The sequence below is a fragment of the Seriola lalandi genome, unplaced genomic scaffold (genome assembly GCF_002814215.2).
Source record: "Seriola lalandi dorsalis isolate HSWRI2012SDOR001 ecotype SW California unplaced genomic scaffold, Sedor1 jcf7180002054276, whole genome shotgun sequence".
In the NCBI taxonomy this organism is placed as follows: domain Eukaryota; kingdom Metazoa; phylum Chordata; class Actinopteri; order Carangiformes; family Carangidae; genus Seriola; species Seriola lalandi.
Window position 1 is genome coordinate 29,072 of NW_019524829.1, and position 23,632 is coordinate 52,703.

General features: G+C 41.0%; 3 protein-coding genes across 5 annotated transcripts in view; 2 read left to right on the forward strand and 1 right to left on the reverse strand.

Moving 5' to 3' along the window:
- Positions 1–2,992: 2,992 nt before the first annotated feature.
- Positions 2,993–6,691, forward strand: c15h3orf80 (chromosome 15 C3orf80 homolog). The gene has a single exon (XM_023405365.2). It carries the CDS (start codon positions 3,187–3,189, stop codon positions 3,844–3,846), a length of 660 nt encoding a protein of 219 aa, XP_023261133.1. The 5' UTR covers positions 2,993–3,186; the 3' UTR covers positions 3,847–6,691.
- Positions 6,692–7,703: 1,012 nt separating this feature from the next.
- ift80 (intraflagellar transport 80 homolog (Chlamydomonas)) overlaps positions 7,704–23,632 on the reverse strand; it is a 37,896-nt gene continuing 21,967 nt past the window's right edge. For all 3 annotated transcript variants that reach the window (XM_087173716.1, XM_087173715.1, XM_087173714.1), the window contains exons 9-20: positions 17,873–18,052; positions 16,420–16,538; positions 15,627–15,701; positions 14,832–14,995; positions 14,684–14,748; positions 13,042–13,177; positions 12,775–12,922; positions 11,272–11,443; positions 9,581–9,670; positions 9,197–9,369; positions 8,914–9,037; positions 7,704–8,448 (exon numbers count right to left, since the gene is read on the reverse strand). In XM_087173716.1, coding sequence (XP_087029842.1) covers positions 8,338–8,448; positions 8,914–9,037; positions 9,197–9,369; positions 9,581–9,670; positions 11,272–11,443; positions 12,775–12,922; positions 13,042–13,177; positions 14,684–14,748; positions 14,832–14,995; positions 15,627–15,701; positions 16,420–16,538; positions 17,873–18,052 — 1,557 coding nt within the window. In that variant the 3' untranslated portion in view covers positions 7,704–8,337. The remainder of the gene's footprint in view (positions 8,449–8,913; positions 9,038–9,196; positions 9,370–9,580; positions 9,671–11,271; positions 11,444–12,774; positions 12,923–13,041; positions 13,178–14,683; positions 14,749–14,831; positions 14,996–15,626; positions 15,702–16,419; positions 16,539–17,872; positions 18,053–23,632) is intronic.
- On the forward strand, positions 21,610–23,368 carry LOC147819169 (uncharacterized). Its single transcript, XM_087173713.1, has 3 exons — positions 21,610–22,008; positions 22,183–22,465; positions 22,675–23,368. Exons 1-3 carry the CDS (start codon positions 21,716–21,718, stop codon positions 23,335–23,337), a joined length of 1,239 nt encoding a protein of 412 aa, XP_087029839.1. The 5' UTR covers positions 21,610–21,715; the 3' UTR covers positions 23,338–23,368.

Here is a 23,632-nt window from a genome sequence, read left to right on the forward strand (position 1 = left end):
TCTTTGTTTCATAATTAATGCAAACGTAATAACCGTGACATTGACCATTGGGCGGTCCGTACATCAGCGTCTCTGACAGATGAAAATGAACGCTGCCATTCATCATTACACAGGGCTAATGGACCCCATAAGACTGAATTATTAAGCACAACACAAGAGACCTTTGTGCCAGATTAATGGAAGCATACAGCACACCACATTTATTACAGTTATGTACTCCAGTCAGTGTGTTATCACTTTAATTGTCTGCCATACAGGAGGCTACAGCTTCAAATTATTGGGTTAAGTGAGCAAAGCTGCCTTTGTGTTGCTGGTGTTAACAAATTTGTTGTGTGTAAACTTCTCACTGTGCTATCTCAATCCTCTCTCTCATTCTGTCTGCAAGTATCTAGGTTTCTGCCTCGGCACATCAAAGACTCACAAATGTCATCACATCTGATAGAGCACAGACACATCACTTTCTGTAAAGATGCTATGCATTATAAATAGAAAAAAAACCACTTGTCCTGTTTTGTTTGTTTCAGAATGTAATTGGTCTCCAGTTAGTTTGATGTGCTTTCTGAAAGCTGCTCCTAGATGGACGGAGAACAAGACAGAGCGGGGCTAAGAGAGGTAAAGAGAGGTAAAGAGAGAATTTATTCAATCAATCTTACTCACAGAAGAACAGCACTTTGTGGTGTATTTCAGGGAAAGAGGGAAAAGAGGCAGGATGTGGTGGGTTAGAAACAGACTTGAGGAGGAGAAATAGTCAGAGATAGAAGATAAACAAGTAAAGGATTATTTTTCAATATATTGTCATTAAATCCTTCTGATCAGTGAGGAAAGCATTACTAAATATTATGTAGTTTTAATTTTGCTCATGATGAATAACGTTATTTATTATATTATTTCTTATCTTATCATAATAATTACTCACATGGGTGTAATTAAAAAGCCAAGTGGTCTCAAATTTCCCTCTACACCATGGAGATTGGAGTCATTTTTGACTTTCCAGGCACTGCTGACAGTGAAAGCTGTGATCAGAAATAGCAGCTGTTCCCTATACATGTCAATAAAAGCCAACCAAGTAGCAGAATAGCAAGTTGTGCTGGGAAAGCCCTCAAAACAATGGACTGAAAAAAAGGTTTCTGAACTCAGCTCTCAGAACCAAGGTCCACAGGCTATTGATTGTGTATTTGTTTATTTGGTTAGAAGGGTGCCCTGCGATCACGTTTCCCTAATCGAGGCAGATAACAGAAAGAAATACGATGCTGCATAAATTAGGCTGCATGATGCTACCCTTCTACTGAATTTCACATCATAATGCCCCAGTAATTAGATTTGGTGTATTGTGCATTAGGCCTTGTTTAGGAAAGAAAGAAATACAGACTGGCTATTAGTGACAAAGGGTAACATGACGACGACGGGGGGGTGGAACGTTCCTGTAATTTAAAAGGATTCGCCACATGATTTAAACCATGAAGACTTGACAAAGACTGTCAAGACTGTATCTCATCACTATCGTGCCCTTTATCTAAAATATTGTAAGTCTTCACTGCTCATAAATCTTTTTCACAGGGGGAGAGAAGTCATAATCCTTTCAGATCCACTACAGACATGCGGCTTTGAGAAGTGACCTTGATCAATCTAAACAACCATTGCAGAAAATGAAAATGAAAATGATGCAGAAAATGAATCACTTATTTGTTGCATTACAACAAATGATGCAGACTGGTTTAATTATATTAGTTAGTATTCAGTACTTGTAAAGCAGCTTACTGAGCTGTCTGTCATTCTTGGATGTCATCCAAAGCAACATCTATAGTGTAAATTAAGACGGTGGGCGAGGAGACTATCATTTAAACTGGAGAATTAGTTTTATGGTTATGTTCTTCAGTGCTGGTTCTCTAGGACGTCGCTGGACTAATGTGAATTCAGACACTCTTCTAATGGGACCCATTACAACCGACACTGCAAGAACTATTCATTTTTTATGAGAAGGGTAGATCTATTGGCGCCTTGTATCAGGGGCATTCACTGCAGGATTCAGTGATTGTGTAAGTTTAAGGAATGGTTTGTCCTTTTGGGGATGATAGATCTTGAAGTGGGGTCTGGGGACTTCCAGGGATCTTTTAAAGGGTTTCCAGATCCCCAGTAGCAGGCTGGAACTGAAAGTACTGTACTTAAATACAACTTTGAGGTACTTGAACTTGGCTATTTTCATTTTGTGGAATTTTTACCTTTTACTAAGCGGCATTTATGTGACAGTTTTAGTTGTTAGACTTCTTTACAGATTAAGTTGTTACACATTACACATCATCTTAAAAATATGAGGCATGCTGTTGCAGATTTATCTACCAACCTGCACACAAACTAGTGACCTAGTTATTTAGCTCCACCACTACTAACTACAACAGAAAAATTAACACTCACAGGGACTATTTTCTTGCACTATGAGTACTTGTATTTCTGATAGGTAAAGCATTTTGGTAAAAACACTTGCCTACTTTCACTTAAGTTACATTTCTAATGCTAGATTATCTACATTTATACCTATATTGTAGTATTGCTACTTTTATATAAGTGAAGTACAACTATACTTCCTCCACTACTGCAGAATGAGGACTAGTTTATCTTATCAGATCACAGTATATGAATTTCTTACTCTCTCTATGTGGTTCTCACCCCTCCACGTACCTGTACGTGACTCTCTACTGAATCTCACAGCATAAGTGAGGGGGCTCGGCAGCAAACTTTGCAATCATCTGAGAGGAGGTTGTTGATATTATATAGTTAGTTGGGGGTCACAAGCCACTTGGGCAGGACAGTGCAGGGCAGAATGAACGTGACAATGTCAACTAATGGGGACCATATATGGGTTGCACTGCTATAAGGACAAGCTAGGAAACTGATAAAAAATTCTTCACATAATAATGATGTAAGATTATTCATGATTCTCATCATTGCTCCCTCCAGACATTGATGCTGCTCCACTCTCCCCACTATCGCCCATACACAGCAGACAGGTCGTCCTCAACTGAGGGGCACCTGCTGTCCCGCTCTGCGCCGCAGTGGCTGTGAGAGCACGATAACGTGCACAGCTGGAAGGAAAGGCAGACCTGTAACACATTATATACTTCAATATTACAACATCACGCGCACGGGAGACAGCAACGCGCATTATTTTCAATCCCGGGAAATCCAGACATGATGCCCAGTCTGCCGGGCGGTGGCAGGACAACGTGCGGGACAACTGGCACCCTTTTGTCGGCATGTCTGGTTTCCGCTTGTCAAGCCCTCCGGAGCTGCGGGGAGGTCCAGTGCGGCGATGGACAGCAGTGCTGTCCGCCCATCGTCACCGGGAACGGCAGTACAAGCTCCACGGTGCGCTGCTGCAAACTGCCCATCCACATTTTCTTCGACAACGTAGGCTGGTTTACGCGGAAGCTGTCGGGCATCCTCATCCTGTTACTGCTGTTTGCCATGGGCTACTTCATCCAGCGGATCATCTGCCCGCGGCCCCGCCGACACCCGCACCACGACCGCAGCGAGGAGCCCTCCCTCTTTCACGGGCACGCATCGGCGTCCCAGGACTCCCTGCTGGACCGGTACCCAGAGTACAGCCTCGGGGACTTCACCTCTCCGAACCTGCCAGCCTACGACGAGGTCAAATATTTACCCACGTATGAGGAAAGCATGCAGGAGATGCACAGAGACCGATCTGATGATAACTTGCTGTCGGAAATTGAGACGGGCGGTCAGGGAAGAGTGAGAGCAGCAGGACCGAGGGCTGGAGACCAGAGGCGGGATGTCCTGGAGGTGTCAGGACCGCAACACAGCCCAAGGACATCTCGAAACTCTGTCTGACGGAAAACAGACTGGGCAAAGCTACAGAGACAATATAGTATTCCTATTTTAATATCATCAGGGTAATTATTTTGCAGAGGAACAAACTCAAGTGCAATTATAATCCTGAATGTTAAGAATAAAGCAGGAGGCTGAGAATATGTACGTGTTTTGTAAGATTATAGGGGATTACTCGCCTTTTGTATGCAAATAACCGCTTGGGTTAAGTGAAGGAGATTATAAAGTAAGCGAAGGCGGCTGAAATTGGCACTCTTTGTGTTGGGGATAGCTAATTTGGCTCCGGTACAATCGCATTAAGTTTTACTTCAGAACCTCAATTTTAAGTGGCACCGTGAAACAGTTTTTCTTCTGTCAAAATCTCGTCCTTTCTTACTCATAATGCTAAATATTCTGCTGGACCTGAAAGACCTCCTGTTCTTTTTTCTTTTTTTTGTTCTTCCTTAATGAATTTGCATCCAAAAGGAAGAATATTTAGATTTCTTTTTATCAGTAACCTGAAATGTGGGCTGAAAGTGGGAGTGAAGGGATGAATATCAATTTTAATACTTTCTGAGGCACACATTTTTATCAGCCAACTTTAGAGACAGTTAATTTATGCATTATCAGCATGAAAGCAATATTCTCATGCACATGCACATACACACACTGGGAGCTGACAGATGAGCATTTTATCAGTGAGCCATGTCTGATATGTCTACTGCAAAAGCTGAAGCCACAGCAGATGCCTGCAATTTAGAAAAAAAAGAAAACGCTCTGATCCTGGGAGCCTTTCTGCCTGAGGCTACATGTATCAGTGTCTCCCAGGTTCTGAATTCTGGAAAAACAATGGCAGAGATTACAGCTGGCATACTGATATGGTGTAAGCTGCCAAGAAACAAAGTTGTATTTTGATGATACCATGTCAGACGAGATCACAACTGCTGCCCCAAGCATAACTAACGCAGTACAGCTCAGACCAAGCAAAGGAAAAGACAAAGGGACATCTAACAGGAAACAAGGGTGAGACAGAGACAGAGGCAGTCATTTGTTTGTCATGGGAGAGTGGCTTGAGGATGCAGACTGAAAATATGTTCAGATCTACTTCTATGTTGACCATAAGTGTGTAACTAAGATGAATCTTTTTTTGCTGCTATAAATCGAAAACCAGACTTACACTGAACACACCTCATTACATAAGACCTGTTTACTTGGATTAAAGCATATACAGTATATTTGCCATTAAATGTCCATTAAAAAGTCTCAATATAATGTTGAAAAGTTTGTCAGTAATGTCTAAAATGTCATAAGACATTACTTTAATTTGGCAGTAACTGGGGTGTGTGGTAAACAGTCACACCATATCCTCTCTCCAGCCAGAAATGCTGGCACGAGAATCTCCTTTAGTGATGCAAGTAACAGTTACTGTCATTACTGAATAACATGGTAGTTATCATCACAATTCACTGACTAATCCTTTGGACTATAAAAAAAACCATAGAATAGTGAAAAATGTCCATAATAGATTCCCAGAGCCAAAGATGATGTCTTCAAAGTGATTTTGTCTGACCTAGTGTTCAAAACATTAGAGAGGATGGATCAAGTGATTTTTTTGGCAATTTCTGACTCAAACGATTAATTGATTATCAAAACAGTTGCAAACAAAACAATTTATGTAACTGCTGTGAATGGGAAATGTAGTTAGTGTTTATTATTATTCTTTAATGGTGCATAAGCAGGTACATAGCACTCAGTGACCCTCACCTCATTAAAATCTACCAAACTGATTTATCAGAGAAGCTCCAGGGTGGTTATCTGCCATCAGAAAGACCTAAGCATACTCATTATGACAATATAATACCAGGAAGTATATCAAAGCATTCTTATTCACCACAATAAATACAACTTCCATTTCTGTTAAATGTTTAGCTATTAAAATATAGAAGAAGCTGTTGCCAAAGCATCTGTATCCACAAAACTAGACTTTACAATTACAGACCTCAAGCTCCTCTAATGCTCCTGACACTAAAAGTCTGAGTGTGACTGTGGTGACTTGTGCAATCCAATACTGTCAGATCATGAGAGCCAATAGTCAACACTGATGGCTTTCCTTTCCAGAGGGAAATTTGCGGGTGGGTGGAGTTTCCACTTAAAAGCATTAAATCCATGCTGAAACCCTACTGATGGGTAGATGAGGTGGAGTATGTGACCCTTAGATGCATGAAGCCATGTATGAGAACTACTCAATCCATTAGAGGTGTGAATGTTGCATTTCACTCTCTCCTCAATAGTCATTGTAGTTCTTTGTGAACGAGCTCCCATATGCATGCTGCAACAGTGAGTTTGAGAGCAAAGGGCAAAACCAGTCTGCTACATTTCCCAGCATTAAACTTTAATCACATAAAGCTGGGACATTCCCTGGCAGGGAAGAGGACACTGATATAGTTTTTTTTTTCTTTTCCTCAAATGCACATATTACAAATTTAAACATACTGTATGTGCACAAACATATACAGTCACAGACTGAAGAAAGCACACATGTACAAAGATAAACAAAGGATAAATACACAGTACACACACACACAAACACGCACACACACACACACACACACACACACACACACACAAAATGGATTTGGTGTAAGCAACACTAGAATGTGCGTCAACTGTACAGTTATATTGCTCACTGGACCAAAGAACAGATTGACTATAAAGGTCAAATCAATGAACATTATCCTACTCATAAGTTCTAGATTACATCTGGGAATTGTATTTTTGGTGGAGCTGCATTGTTTGGCCATCAATTTAATACATGAGAACTTGCAAGTCATTGGATATGTGTATACAACCCTGTGGTTTAATAAAAGTAGTGTCTATTTGGTATTTAGTAGTTTAAAAAAATATGAAATATCTACAGTGTGTTTATTGTTCATTTACCACTGAGAGCCACAAGTCTGAAGATTGGCAGTCTAAACGTAACTTTTCTCTTTTTAATTTACAGATGAGGTATAATGAGCAAACTATCAAATGAATTATTTTTCATTACCAATCTTCAGAAAATCCTAGTCACATTATTTAAGATTGGGTTAGTAAACATTGTAAAGTTTAAGACACAACACAAATTTATTTCAATCCTCATGTTCAATGTGTGTGGCTACTCTCGACGGTAATGCACGTGAAACCTGACTCCTCGCTGATAAGTCTTTTCATAGATGAATGGTGTTTGGTCTGGATGAGTATGGTTTATCACGCAGTGAGTAGGCTTAGAAAGAGAGTGGATGGAGGGAGTAAAATAAGAAAAAGACAGTGAGTCAGAGAGAGACTTAGGCTAAAAGTGGCTAAAAGTGCAGGGAGCCCAGGAAAAAAAAGCAACAGCAAGAGAGAATGAACCCATTGATACATTTTCCTACATCTACCGTTTTCACGATGTTTCACCATCTGTGGCCACTCACGGTTTCAGGGATTATGCTGATCACTTTCTACCGCATCTGTCCACATCATCGTGATATGGTCTAGCAGTTGTTTTTTGGAGAGCCATGAGACATCCCTCCTGGGCCACTAGAGGAGATGGATAGGCTATAATGGTCCGCTGATGTACTGGCCTTCTGCCAACCAGGGGGTGGAGCTGCATGGCAAGCAGTTGGTTTCACACCTCAGCAGAAAAGGAAATATAAGAATAACTCAAAGAGAAGCACACACTGGACTGTATTGGACTGTAAAGCGCGCATGCACCCAGAAATACCTTTTGGGTCGATGTGCAAAGCTGAAAAAAACATTCATTTTCTATCATCTTTGTATAAAACCAGTGAAGCATCAAGACATTCAAGGAATATGAAAAAATAGAGAAAGCAATGTAAAAGAGCATATTTTTTCTGAATATATGCAGTATTTCCATTTGTTTTATTAACTGAAATTCTTTGTAGTGTTTACAGAGGGAAGGATTTTGATAATATAAACTTTAAAAATGTCTATCCATATAAAAACACAAAGTCAAACATCAGTGACAAAGCAAAGTCATACAGTACATTCATGCATGACTGAACATACCAAGTTAATTTTGACAAATGGAAAAAGATAACACTCAACTCTGAACTTGACAAACTGAAATCACTGAGAAGCTGATATGACAGAAAGGCCATAATGGTGCTGTTGCTGGGAGATACAGATATTCTTATCAAAAGTCAAATCATCCACCCACAGTAACAGAATGCCATCTTCAACATTGTGCAAATGTTTTATATTACACAGAATATGCCAAAAGACTGTGCTGTATGAGTCAAAGCCAAGTGTCATATTCTTCATGGTCTACTAATCTTCACATCTCCAAATGTTGCCTTCATATAAAAACATTTGAAGTTAATATACTTGTGACTAATGGTGGACATTGAACCTCAAGTACAGATTTCTTTTTTTACCCAAAGGCCATGTCTAACCACCTAATATTCACCAAATGTCAAAAAAACATGGGCATTGATTTCTGCAAAGTTGATGTTTTGGAGAAAGTTCTCTAGAACATTAACGTCGAGGGGCCATGCTGCTCCTCACAGAGGCATTAGCAGCTTTCTCTCTCTCTTTTGCCAACTCCATCTCTATCTTCGCCTGGATTTTCTCCCAGTCCACCTCAACCTGGCAGAAAGACACAAAGATGAGATGAAATGAGTTTAGATGAGCTATTATATTTACTTATGATAAGTACGAGACTGACAATGAAAAGCAGTTTAATTAGTCGGATTACATGATAAGGTAGGGATCACGCTAGACGCCTGAAAAGTGTGGCGTGGTTTAATACTTTTCCCCCCTGATCCTGATGACACTGGCATTTTTTGAGGCACAACCACTCCTCATTCAAGCAATCTGTGAGACTAAACATCTCAATTTTTGATTAACCTCCACAGGCTCTTCTGATTGGACAGTAGAGAAAAGGTCGAGGTGATATAGAGTGTCTTAAAAGTTTGACTTTTTTCTACTGGTAGTGTATAGGGAGTGCATAAAAAGTTAATGAGCTGAAACCCATAGAAAGCAGTTTTTAAAAGACATGATCACAGCTCAAATCAATTAATGCAGCGAAGCAGACAGGCTGTCCATACACACCCCTTCAGCGTACTGCAGGAATCTCTTATTGGTCTCCTTCCTGCCAAATTTCTGTAGGAACTTCTCCCTATAGGCCAGCACGGTGTCCACGTGGGTCTTGTGTTTGACTGCCAGCTCCAGTGCCCTGAACACAAGATGACAAGATATAGATACACATCCATCCCCTATGGACAAACAGTCCTCACCTTAACTCTTGCTCAAACCTAAATCATCCCCCAAAATGACTTGTACTGTCCCTCTCCTTCCAGCTGGACCTTCATACACAGAAACACTTGTATCGTACCTCTCCCAGTTGAAAAGGTCAACGTTGACTTGTATGGCCTGGTAGATGAGACCAGCTTGTAACAGAGTGGCCTCAGCCTCCTGGCCCTGACCACTGAACATCAGCATGTGGGCCAAAGATGACTCCTTAGATGGCTGCTCCTTTATAAAGTTGATGTACTGCACCCTAGGTAACTAAAACAAGAGAGTGAGAGGGTAAGAGACAGGGCAGAGACAAAAAAAAAAGATTGTGAATGAGATAAATTATAACTAGTACCCATGATTAATTCTTTTGTCCGAATCATTGAAGTTTCAGTGAATTCAATTCTTTGTGTTTGTACTTGTGCTGCAAGCCCTGGCTAAAAAAAAAAGCAAAAGTAAACGACTGAATTGGCCATTAACTTACCTCTCCAATGGCAGCATAGGCCATCTCCGCTGTGGTCAGCTCCCTGTTTGCCATTGCCATACCAGCAAGACATGCCCACAAAGATTGGTCCTATAGAGGAAGGCAGAGGCACCTCTAAATAACAGTATCTCACCATCTGACAGAATCACCCGGAGATTAGTTTTTGAACGTTTGAATGTTTTCCTTTTTCACCATATATTCGTTTACATACACAAATATATACCATTTACTAGACATTACTCAACCTCATACTCTCAGTACATCGTAATAGCTAAGAAGCACAGTGTCAGTGGCACAGTCATCGAAAAAATGAAGTGAAGAAAAGTTTGAATTACTTTGCTAGTTTTGCAAGACTTTACATATTATCTAACTTTTCCAAATGTTTTATTTGAAATACAAAACAGTTTTAGTTTGTGGTGATTAAGGATACAGCAAAGCATAGTGGGGATGGCAGATTCAAAGTACCTTGAGGTGTATGTGTGTGTGTGTGTGTGTGTGTCCATTACATCCTGTCCCTATCCTGGCAGGCCTCATTATAGTCATGCTCCAAGCCATTAAGAAAACACGCATGAAAGACACAGAAACAAACACAAACATAGACATTTGCAGTACACAGTATCTATGAATGTAAACAAATGTGTCACCACTTTATTCCGTGCAGCTGCATTCATTAAAGTGAAGCCTTAACCACCAATTGGCCAACAGTTGGGCAAACTTCACACTAGAGTCACCACTCTGTAATTCCTCCTTTAATCGATGTCCATCACAAACAGCTCTAATCGGAAACCACTCCTTGAAACAATAAATAACACTGACAGCCAAACTTGATATAAAAGCTTGACTCCCTAAATGTTCCTTTGGTGTGCCTGTATCACAGTTGGATTCATACATGAAATAATCTATTATGTTATATGTTATATATTCCCGTATGTGTGTATGACTAACTATTACATGTACTAACTCCAATCAGCTGAGGGTTTACTGACAACATCAAATGTGATTCTGGGAAAAGCCACGCTGCCACCAAACTTTTACAAGAAGTAGAGGGTGGGAGGGGTCAAGGAAAAAGCTCTGACAAACCAGTGCCTCTCTCTCCATCCCTTTGGTCCCACCCTCTTCTTGCTACTAGTGTCCATTTTTTCTGGGTTGTGGTTATTACGTCATTGCCCAAGCAAATACGCAGTCAGTGTGCATGTGCATATGTGTGTGCAGAGTTTACACATGGATATAATGGTGTGTGTATTTATGAGTGACGTCTAGGGGGGCTAAATCCGGTAAATGGTGTCACCAGGCTAATTGAAGGCTAATTAAAGCCTGCTGGTCTGGTCTCATAAACCTGTCGACTACCTTCTCATTTCAGACTCTGTCTCTTTCTGTTATACATACATGCCTGTGAGTGATATACATACATACAAACATACATACACACGCACACGCGCACACACACACACACACACACACACACACACACACACACACACACACACACACGTGTATATATGTATAAATTCCACCTATGTGAAAGTTTAGCGATCAAAGCTAAGAAGTGATGTGATTTTGTTTGTTAAACTAAAATGTAAAGAAACATTTCAAATGAGTATACAAACACTAAGACTAGAGGTAATAATAATATCAAAGCCGATATAACTGGCATGATTAGCACATATTAATATGATATACTGATAAATTACCTTGGCGAAGCGGCAGAGGCGCAGTGCATCCTCCCAGCGTGCAGAGGTGCTGTATTCGTGAAGTAGGGCTGGGTAGGGAGGTACACTGCTGTACACCAGTGAACCGTCTCCTTGGCGTAACGTCACCTTAGTGCCAACATAGCTCAGAATGTGGGGTGCACGGCTGAACTCACTTTAAAGAGGAGAAATACACACACATTAGAGTTAGACAGATTCATATAACTACATCCTCACAGTTTTGTTGTCACAGACAATCAAGCAAGGAACACTCTCACTCTCTTGCCTGTTTGCAAGTACTGATAGTCGGAATGAAAAAAGTATAAATATTCAAGACTGGGGGAAAAGACTGACCATTCAATAGTCAATATACAGTTATAACTAAGTACAAAATGTATTTAACCTGATAACATATAGAGGATGATGGATTGAGCTAATTAAGAACACAACAGTCAGCTTATTGACCTTGCAGTTTTTGCCAGTTAGCATATGTGTGCATGTGTGTGTGCCAGAATTTCTAATACAAAGAGTAATTTGTGGGAGCCCACCACATATACAATTTGGCTGAATTAATGAAATAACATACTGACAGTGCTGCTTTTGTAATTTGCACTGTACTTGGTCCAACCTTCCTTCCATCACAGATATCCTAAAAACTTGGACACATTCGTAAAAATGGAACCTTTGCATTGCATTTGTTTTTTCGTTTTGCCACTTGGTATCCGGTGTTCCCCATTTGCACATTGCATAAAGACAAATTTTTAATGACTCCCATGAAAAAATATGGCGTGCCAATATATTACAGGCAAAACAATAGAAAACTTAAAAATAGCAACATAAATTGAGATTGTTTAAATATAAGCAACCTACAATTACAAAACTTGGTCCTTTTAAGAGGTAATTTAAGTATCATTTAGCATAAAAGTAAAAATGTAAAAAATAAAAGTTAACAACAGTGAAACATAAAACCACAGAGAGGCAACAAATAAAATAAATATATGGTGAGTACAATATGAGCACAAATCAAAACAAAACTGTGCAACCAAATGCTCAGATTAGTGCAGTAGAGACATACAAAAGTAGTCCAGGTTGGCCTGTATAGACATGCAGGCACTCTTTATTAGCACCTCCTGCCTTGGCTGAAGCTGAGGACTTTTGGGCAGGAAGCATTGTACAGTCTGACAGCTGCTGGCAAAAAGGAGTGCCTAAAGCACTATGTGTTGTACCTTTGGGAATGAGCTGGAAGGTGCAAAAAAGCTGCTTCTATCTCTCCTCTCAGCTCTTACTTGACATCTTTTCCTACTACTTCTCTTCCATGACTGTTTTGAGCTCACATGAAAATTGTCAGGGCACACTTGCACCCTTTGCTACTGGATGCTCGTATTTCTGGCCACCCTCTAACCTACTGCTGTCATAGTAAACCACTCATCACTCTGGTGAACAGTATCAGTCGTTTATGCTAAAATGCCAATATGTAAGTGAGTGCAAAGGACTCTGAATATCTACCTGCCATCCTTTATGTACAGTGTTTTTGGAAGCAGTTCCTTGTCAGTGAAGACAGTACTTGGGTAGTACCACACTGTGAATTGGTTGTCCTGGATTCCACATAGGATGTTAGCAGTATCATTCCATGCCATACTGTGAACCATGCTTCCTATAGCATAGAACACAAATACAACAATCTCGTTCATCAAATGTTAGCTATACTTGTGTATAAAAACAATGAGAGTCACTACACTTCTTGTGAAGTGAGTTCCCTCCTCTCTGTCTCACCAATTTTGGAGATTTTGGGCTCTCGCCCAAGATGACGCACAGAGGTCAAATAAAGGTCACGGTTCTTGTCTATAAGGGCAATCTTCCTTTCGGTGGATGGGCCACACTGGTCCAGAGCTATCTCGACCACCTCCAGCTACATATAAATAGAGAGACACACACACAAGCGCAAAGGTAAGAGGGAACAGTGGAGTGAATGATGGGAGGAGGACAAAAGATCAGGAAAAGAGAGGAAAAGGGGGAGAGTGGTTTGTACCGTGACCCAACAGCCTTTTTTTGCCAAGTGTGTGTGTGTATATATGAGAGAGAAAGATAGCGAGACAGCGTGTGTGTGTGTGTGTGTGTGTGTGTGTGTGTGTGTTTTTGGCCAGAGCCAGCTGGCCTTGTTGCAGTGTCTTGGAGCTGTGGAGTACTGGCAGACAAAGCCATGCTGACAAACAGTAACTACTGCTACCTCTACTTCTTTTCCTTCTCTTCTAATTCTTTCCTTCTTTTTGTCTCTTTCCCTCTTAGTTTGACAGCAAAGCCCTTCCCCCATTCTCTTCCTGTGTCTTTATTGTCTCTCCTCATTCTGGATATGTGTTAGTATATTTTTAGCACAGACACGCTCTGAAAAGACCATTTCCCTCAACTAGGTCTATTTAGATGAAACTTGTTGAATCATCAAGGGCAAAAAATAGCCACTACCTTTAGCTATAGCTAAAAGATTGCAGGAAAAAAATTCAGCATCCTCATCTACTGATTCATGTAGAAGATATGGAAAATAAGGAGTAGCATCAATCCTACAGTGCAGGCTGGATCTAGCTAGCTCAAGTATTATAGTATAATATTTTAAGGAAAAACGTTTTTGATGTAGCCCCATTTGGATGCTTACCATAACAAAACACACATGGACAAGTCACATAAAAGTGAAGCTTATGCTTTATTGTGAAAGTTTTTTCTATGTCACCTGTAATCTGACAAAATAATGTAGTTAGTTCAAAGTATTCTATCCATTAGGAAATATGTTACTATTATTGGCACTATGCTAGCTAGCTAGGCATGCTAAAACACTTTTGCTCTGCATTTCTTGGCTCTGGGAATGCAAAAAAAAGTGTCACTTTTACGGCCTGGCCACTTAAGTATTTAAAATGTGCTGAAGTCTATTCATATCAGTTGAATCAGCATGTCAGTGAAGTGAGGAGATGGAGGAAGTCTGAAGTGTGCCTTTGAGTAACAGTCAACTTTAGGGAACTTCGAGGGAATGGAGAGACCTATGCATTCTACAATAAAAGAGGCTCCAACATTGAGATAACCTTTGGTTATTATGGTTACTTTGACAAAACAAATGGTTAGTTTAAGATCAGCAAATCTCATGAACTAGTAAGAATGATAATGGTGTATGGTGTCCCACCTTATAACAGGTTTTATTGTACATTTTATATACCACACAAATAATAACAAAATTAATTGGTAATTGGAGCTCTAGATAACATAACCCTGTAGCTGCAATGGTTACTTGATAAACTGTTCGTGTTTCTGCCCTCAGTACAATCAATATTACTGTAAAAAGAAGGACAAAATTAATATTTACAGAATAAAAAAACTTCCATAACTAGTGACTAGTAATTTCAATACTCTATAAAGCCAAAGAGTTACCAACCTTGTGGGTCAAGGGCTTCCCATCACCAAGGGCTTTCCCGGTCAGAGCATCAAAGAGAAGCACGACTGGTGGGGACAAAGAAAAAGAGTATAGTAAAAGCACAGTCCATCCTTTTTCTAGCATTTTAGAATTGACATTGGTACCTCACCTTTTTCATCACTCTTGTCTCGGATGGCAATGGTGTCGTTACTAAGTGAGACACCTTGGGCATTTAGGATGTCGGCTCTCATACCAGGGAACTTTGGGGAGGATATCAGTCGACCCTCATAGGAGAACGTGTACAACCCTGCTCCATCCACAAGCAGAAAGTGTCTGGGTGGGGGAGGCATGAGGATCCAGTGTATGAGAGCAGAGTGAGTGTATTGTATATGATTTTCATTGTGAGTGAGTGGGACAGGATGAGGAGGGAAGAGAAAGAGCAAGGAGGGAGATGAAATAGATCAAATGTTAAAAAGTAAAAGAATGGGATGATGACATTTAATAAACTGGTACAAGCAAGTAATTTAAACATGTATTATACATTAACACAGCATTAACTTACTCAGCAAGACTCATTGAACTCAACTGTGATTACAGAGTGGCCAGTAATCTATTTAGCTTTATGCTGAGTGTCAGCAACACTGCACTGAAGTACTGCACAAGAGCTTCTCCATATTAATCTAATTTCCCCCCGTGATTTCACTCTCAGCCTTATTGTATGACAGGACAGGTTAAGCTAGAACACAGCGCCTGTGTGTGTGTGTGTGTGTGTGTGTGTGTGTGTGTGTGTGTGTATGTGTGTGAGTGTGTGTGTGTGTGTGTGTGTGTATGCGTTTGTGTGTGTGTGCTTGGTTGGCTGCTTGATGAATGGTCAGTGCGGAGTAATGAGGCATTAGAGAAGCCGATAGCCGATCCAACCGCCTTTTCTCTCACTTGTAGCACTGCTTCTGGAAAAAAGACTCACTTCTCCGCTTGCAGGATGAGGCTTACTGTTCCCTCCTTCAGGTCAAAGATGAGGGGAGTATTCCAGTTTCTTGAGCTGCCATATAAAAAAGCGCACAAACACACACAGCAAAATTAGTGAAAACACAGACATTCAATAACAAAGTGCTACATCTGGAATAAGTGCAAAGGTGGGAAGACCACAGAAATAAGACCAAGAACAGAAAGAGTTTTCAATTAAGTTAAAAAATATAAATGGAATACCAATGACAGGAGAGGAGATACATTTACAGAAAGCGCATGACGAGTGTAGCGATAGACAAGGACTTACACAAACAATCATTTCATATACAGTAAAGAAAAAAAGCCCTGACAAAGACTTTCCACAGACTCTTACAGTCCTCTTGCCATTTGTAGCAACTGTAGAGGTTGTCTGTGTTCTTGACATGTCAATAATGTGTAGAAGTAGAAATTACCACTTAAATTAGCTAACATTCAAAACACACAAAGAGGTCATCTGATAACAGTAGCCTAGTAAGAATCTGCATCTTAATAGGATGTGTTTGTTTTTAGATTTTTTTCCACCAGGACGTTTTTTGTTAGTCACAAATTTTCAAGACTTGTCTGACTACACAACATGGAATCTTAACATTATCAGCAGGATTTGGTCAATAAATGTAAGAGATGAGCATGTGTTGCAGAAACCTCTAACATGAGGAAAATACCGAGGTCATCAGATAAGACACGTTAGTCCTGTGTGAATAGGGGATGAGAAGGACCAGAGGAGACAAGAAAAGGAAGAGTGGGCTACTGACTTGTATACGTAACACTGGAGGGAAGTAGCAACCACCAGGTGACCGTATGCCAGTGAGGCTTTGATGACTCGATCTCTAAACTCCAATACATCCACTGCGTCGTTCATCACATTCCTCACCTGAGAAAAAAGAAGGAAAATAGAAGAGGGCAAAAAGATGAGTTAAGTGAAAAAAAACACAAGTAGGGATGAATCAAGTTCTCAGAAATTACTGAGCAGGCATAAACTTCATACTACTGAGCAAACACTTACTCAAGCAACAAAGGGGAGACACTGGCTTCACTAACAGAGCTTGAACACAGTCACGTACAGAGTGGAGCGTATTTATTCTTAATATACACAGGAAACAGTCTACAGTATGTCCAAGTATACGTAGGGCAACTGTGGTCAGAGAAAGACGTTTTTACTGTTTGAAGTGTGTGCGAGCAGTGGTTGGTACTCATTTTTTCACCTGCATAGATAAATACTTCCTTCCAGCTCTCTCTGTAAATGAATGAAAGGGCCTTTTCCAGCACCAGGTGAAAGGTGGGGTTATTTTTACAGCTTTACAAATCTTCCTCCTCTGCCCCCTCCAGCAAGCCAAATTTACATGCAACACAACCAGGAATAAAAAACATTTGACCGCAAGGTGGTAAATTTAGCTGGCTGATTCACAAACCACTGGCAGATGTGCACTTTTAAAACGGACTGTGAGGAGGAGAGGGGGAGGTGGGAGACAGACAAGCGCCTGCAAGGCTGAAAATAAATGGCTGATGACCCAACTTTGTTTGGTTTACACAAACTGCACTTGGTAAAGATGTGTATGGCAAATGTATGTGTTGGTACACATGCATGTGCATGACCTTGTTTCTGTTGGTGTGCGTGTGTATCCCTGTCTGAAAGTATACAAGTGTGTGTGTATATGTACATTAGGGTGTGTTAACCGCATTTAAACACTACCTTGTGGTTAGCATGAGTTTAAACACTAGAGAATGGTGGAGCAAGGGAGGCAGCTAGACAGGCTGGTCATTGTCATTGCAGGGCTGCACACTGGCACATTGGGAGGGTCCTACTATACAACGAGCCAAGGCCTGGAAAGCATTTGCTTCTCTACATAGCATACTCACTCATCTCTTTACATTCTGCCTATGGCATTGCAGTACTTATCAATTTTCTTGTTATGTTGATTTAACAAAACTAGGCTCTGTTAATGTCTGGTGAAAATCTATTTGCTCACATACACACAGATTTTCAGTGATCTTTGTTAGGAAATCCTTAAAGACACATTTAACATGTATAAATTTAACTCTTGGGAAAGACCAGGAATTAAGATGGGCTTCCAGTATTATTATAAACGATGAAATGAGACAGCAAATGAGACAAAGCTAAACTGACTTTCTTTATTTAAGGTTTAAGGCTGAAAGAGAGAGGACACTTAAATATGGATATGTGAGTGTGTGTCTTTCTCTTTCTACCTGCATGGTTCTCCTCTTGGTAAGGGTGATCACAAAGTTCTTCCACTCCCAGTGCTGCTCCACCACATGGGCAAAGATGACATGCCCATTGCCGCAGGCCCCAGCCAGCTGGGTACCGTCTGCAGACCAGGCCAAGGTGAACACACTGCCTGTGTTGGGCTTCTCCAATGCATAGGACCACTAGAGGGAGGGGGCAAGGCGAAGAGAAAGAGAAGAGAGGGAGAGAGAACAGTGTGGTTAATGGCTACAGATCTTTATCTACAATCTTAAACAATTACCTGGGGGGAAGCTTAGGAACTAGAAACAATGAGAAGTTTAGAGAGGAGAAGCAGTGACAGCATATGAGTGAGTGTGTGTGTGTGTGTGTGTGTGTGTGTGTGTGTGTGTGTGTGTGCACATAATGTAAACTCTGCTAGAAAGACATGGGCCCAGTCAGTCAGTCATTGAGCTGTGATGACCTGTGAGAACTGTAAGACACTGAAGGAGTGCTCAGCCCTGCCAAGTCCAGCACTCGCGCTCGTAAACATACACTCTGCTATCCTCATCTATTACATACACGGGGGGCAGGGGTACAGGGAGGAAAAGGGAGGGTTACACATGAGCCCCCAAACTGAAGCCAAAAGCTGATTAACAAGACCTCTCCCTTCTTTTTTATAAAAAAAGGTTTAAAAGAGGTAGAGCCTGAGAAGGAGGGGGAGAAAGATAGAGAGGCAAAGAGAGACTAACAGACACAAAGTAATAGACCGCTGTGCTGCATCAGCCAGACCCTGCACTGACTCTGATAGTCAGTGATGGTGAAAGACACAACTGAGAGCTATACAGCCCTTTACTGTATTTAAGACAAGAATACCTCTTCCATCTTTCTCTGTTTCCCTAAAGTATCCTCTCTCTCTATATAACCCCTTTATTTTTTTTGTCTGTTTCCAGTACTTTTTCCTTCTCCTGCTATTGTCTTTCCACACTCCTGTCCCTGAAGTCTTCTGTGGAGTATCACAACAGAGAAGCAATTTTCGTGCTTTGATTCAATATGAATCAGTTGAGACAGTCTGGATCTGCCAGCGGATTAAAGTTTTCCGATTTGTTCATTTCCCGCACAATCTCTCATAAGGACAGGCAGATTACCAGAGTAAGTTACACTAAACAAGTACAAATATTATTTGCTGTTGCCCACTGTAGACACCTGGCATTTTTTTGTTATAATTAGTGTTAATTTTCTCACACAACACCCCCATCCACCATCAACTTCAAACTTCCTCATCCTCCCCAAGGACTCCTTCTTGCCTTTGGTGCAAGTGGCTGACTGATCTGCGCTGAGCTAAGGGTTTCTCTGCTGTGATTCTCTAAACAAATACATCCATTCACACTGTAAACTGCTTATGAAGGGAGAAAATTGCTAATGTTAGCCTAGCGCTGCCTGCTTGCCTGTGCTGGAGAGACAAGTGTGGTGCAACAGGCCAAGTGCTGCGGTGAAGCATGGAGAAAAGGCCTCAGTGTGTTCGCTGCCTCATACACATGCAGCTGCGGGATGTGAGGTGTGGCGTTATTTCCTCTCCGTTGCCTTTGACAGGTCTAGAGGTAACAGTCGGCAGGCTACAGGTTACAGGCCCGCTGCTTTGATCTCTCTCCCTCTCCTGGTCTGTCTGTCGGCCTTATACACACACTGCTCAGCTGGTTTTGGTTTTTCAGCACCCTCCCAGCAGTTAATGTCATATCAGGACCCAAAATAGTTGTGGGAAAAAACAAGACCTGTACAGCCATGTGGACAAGGGATAGTTTGTTAAAGTCAAATTAATTGCTATTTAACTTATTTTCCCTCCCTTCCCCCTTTGATTTCTGAAGCTCCAAGCTTCCTTACTTATAAATCTTGTAACAGCAGTTAGCCTTACTTTATATAAATATATTCTTTATATAAATAAATTCTCTTTTTTCTCTTTTCCAAACCTGAGTGGGGATGTGCTTGCATGAGCTTCACAGCCAAGCAGCTCAGGCCAGCGTTGACAATAATGAGAGATCTCATCTATTCTTCAGCTAACGTCTTGAGATGGCTCGCTCTGTGTTAAAGCACCCCGGGGGGAAAGGAAAGGGGGGGGGGGTGGAAGAGAGAGGGATGGATAGATGGAGGGTCAGAGATGCAGCTGAATGTATACACCAGATTGTAATGAAGCAGGACATATGATATCGGCCTGAGGAACACTCCTGGATCCATGCTTACCTAATGCTTTTAACACATTGAGCCATTTGAGTCCTTCTAGAGCCAGCCGGCAAGCCAGCAAGTGAGAATATGTGTGCGTGTGGGAAGGGGGGATTGTCTTTGTGCAGTTCTTGTGTGCATGAATGTCTGTGTGTATGTACTTTGTGTATGTGAGAGAGAGTAAAGATGGGATGAATAAAAGTGTGAGAATGGATTAAAATAAGATAACAACACATCAAGATAATAAAAGTGTGTGTGTATGGAGAAATAAATGTGACTTCAACACATTTCCCTCTTATGAGTGGCCAATGTCTATTTTGAAGGTGTGTGTGCATGTGTGTACAAGAGGTGAAAATCCTCTGGCTTGTCAGAGTTGTCAGCCAGTGTCTGACTATGGGACACATGGGGGACTCCTATTGCTCTCCTGAGATGAACAGACTGGGGCAGCAGAGGAGAAACCTGGGACACGAAAACCTTTTCCAGAGCAGCATTCAGATACAGGATATCTGCATCTCTCCCTCCTGAATCCTTACCTTTCTTTCATTTATTCCCTCTCTCCTTACAGGTGAAGAGTTTAGATTTTCTAACAGCTGGCTGCATAACAAGAAACTGGTCAGGAGAAAAACAGCATTAGGAAGTTCTTCAACGAAAAAGAGAATTTAAGACCAACTGACTTAGGGCATGTGCACACTAAGGCAGATATAACAAAGCAGCAGAAGAACAACCGTCGCTTCTTGTCCATCCTCTGTTTCAGTTGGTAAACAACAAAATTGTGCATTATGGCCACCATTTTGTAGGTGTTACTGCCTGGGTACTTTGCTTGATCTCAGTCTTTTAGGCTGTACATATGTTCATGATCAATTATTTTGTTTAGGTGCAGGCAAACATTTATTTCATGGTAGTGGTATTGTCTGATAAAATAAATACATTTTTTTTTAAATATTCCTGCAACATAGTATCTGAACAGACATATGTAAGCATTCTGGAAATGCTAGTTTTTGAATTCTTACACTAATAAGCCAGATTGGTTGAGTCCTTCTAGAGCCAGCCGGCAAGCCAGCAAGTGAGGCTGGTAACAAGAAGTGGTGGGGGTGAAGATGGGCTATTACAGTTTTTCTCAGTCGCTTTGGTACATTTCTCAGATCAGAATTGAAATTCTCAAAACTACTTGTTCAATCTTCACATCATTGTGTCACTTGTGCACATCAAAAAAGCAGTTTCTCATTTCTTTGAACAAGTTGCAAATGCTTTGGTTCATCATGCAAATGATTATGTACAATTCTCTGCTGTTTCCTACATTATCAATTGCTTATGTCATGTTGATCAAAATGTATTATAATGGGTCTCTGTGAATAGTCTCACCCCCCACAACATTTAGGCATTAGTTCATCGCATAAGTCTTTACATGCAAAATGGTTGAACAAGTTGTCATAATATGTCAAGCATATCTCTATACATTTCCATTAGACTTTTTTTTCTAAATCTGTCCTGAATTGGTAAATTGCTCCCAGGTGAATCTTGACTTTCTCGAACGAAGGCAAATGAGTGAAGTGATAGATCAACAAATGATCAACCAGTTTTCTGAAATAGCTCAAAGGTGCATCTCATGAACCATCAACTGGCAAGTATATATATAGCCGGAGCACAACACAATGTTACAATGTCTGACAATGGAAGGACAAGGAATTGGACGGGGTCAACAGCCAGAGAGAAGAAGAAGAGGAAGAGGAGTGAGGCTGCGTGGCGGAGGAGTTGGGAGGCAAAACAGAGGAAGAGGCAGAAGAGGCCGAGGACATATGCGTGTCCCTGGTGAGATAAGAGCCACACTTGTAGACCACGTTCTCAATCATGGGCTTACAATGGCCGAGGCTGGTCGAACGGTGCAGCCAAATGTTGGGAGAACAACTGTGTCCTCAATCATTCAGACTTTTCGTCGAGAGAGCAGGTATGTAATCTAACAATAGGAACTGTACTGTAATACTGTAGACTTTCTGTAATGCTTCAAAAAATATTACAGTATTCCACTTGCATTTTACAATATACAGTAAGTATATTTTATACAGTGACATTTTATCTTACTAGATTTTGTGTTTTGTATTACTATATTTTTTCCACATAGGACTTCAAGGCAACTTCACAGGGGTGGCAGAGGGCCCCTTTTCACACCTGAACAGGAGGAGGCTATTTGCACCATGGTTGTAGAAAACAATGCCATAAGACTAAGGGAGATAAAGAGTGCCATTATAGAGGACAACAACATCTTTGAAAACATCCAAACAGTCAGCATCTCAACCATTGACAGGGTACTGAAAAGACACCAAATGAATATGAAGCAGCTGTACACTGTTCCATTTGAAAGAAATGGTGAAAGAGTGAAGGAGCTGCGCTACCAGTATGTACAGGTAAAACACGTATGAGCATGCAGTAACTGTACCTCACAGTAAACAGTACAACATTGATATACATTACAGTAAGTGTGGCCTTTACACATTTGCTATGGCTGTAGAAAAGAAGTTGCAATATGTGCTGTATACATTTGATGTAAATGTATCTTGTCCAAAATGAAAATGCATGTAATTCATAAAACTCATTCTGTGTCTTCTGGATATAGCGTATGATGGAACTGGAAGCAAGTGAACCACCGCATAACTTCATCTACATGGATGAGGCTGGCTTCAACCTAACGAAACGCAGAAGGCGTGGTCGAAATATCATCGGCCACAGAGCTACAGTTGATGTGCCGGGCCAACGGGGAGGGAACATAACCATGGGTGCTGCTATGTCTGAGAATGGTGTGCTAACGCATATTCCCATTATTGGGCCATACAATACAGAGCGTCTTGTCACCTTTTTAGACACTCTCTACAGGGATCTCATCCCTGAACAAGACAGGGGTCAGATTGGAGATGACTTGCCAAAGTACGTGATAGTTTGGGACAATGTCAATTTCCATCGCTCCAACATCATCAGGCAATGGTTTGCGACCCACAACAGGATGCTGATGGAGTTCCTCTCACCCTACTCCCCATTCCTTAACCCCGTTGAGGAATTTTTCTCAGCATGGAGATGGAAAGTTAATGATCGCCAGCCACATACACAGATGACCCTTCTGGCCGCCATGGATGCAGCGTGTGATGACATCACAGCAGATGCCTGCAGAGGCTGGATAAGACACTCTAAAAGATTCTTTCCACGCTGCATCGCAAGAGAAGATATTCGTTGTGATGTGGATGAGAATTTGTGGCCCAACAGACAGGAACGTCAGGAGGTGTAGGAAGACTGCACTGTAATTCCTACAGCGCTGCATGTACAGTTTTTCCTAAGGAGATTGTCCTATGTTCACATTTCTACTTTATTTTTGTTTTTTTCTTTGTGCTATGCAGTGCTGTCTTTTTCCTTTCTGTATCACAATGACATGGTCTGTCAACAAATAAATAAAAACAGTAAAAGCGTAAATGTGAATCTTGTCCAGTCTCTTGCAATCAATCTCCCACATACACTAAGGTGTAACTAACAATTTACAATAAGTGTCATCAAAACTTTAGCCATAGTTTACATCAGAACATCCC

Bases quoted from the DNA above. Each gene is read 5' to 3' on its own strand.
- c15h3orf80 (XM_023405365.2), top strand. From the start codon at position 3,187: ATGATGCCCAGTCTGCCGGGCGGTGGCAGGACAACGTGCGGGACAACT.
- LOC147819169 (XM_087173713.1), top strand. From the start codon at position 21,716: ATGTTACAATGTCTGACAATGGAAGGACAAGGAATTGGACGGGGTCAA. The intron at 22,009-22,182 runs GTATGTAATCTA...TTTTCCACATAG, and splicing joins ACTTTTCGTCGAGAGAGCAG to GACTTCAAGGCAACTTCACA. The intron at 22,466-22,674 runs GTAAAACACGTA...TTCTGGATATAG, and splicing joins TGCGCTACCAGTATGTACAG to CGTATGATGGAACTGGAAGC.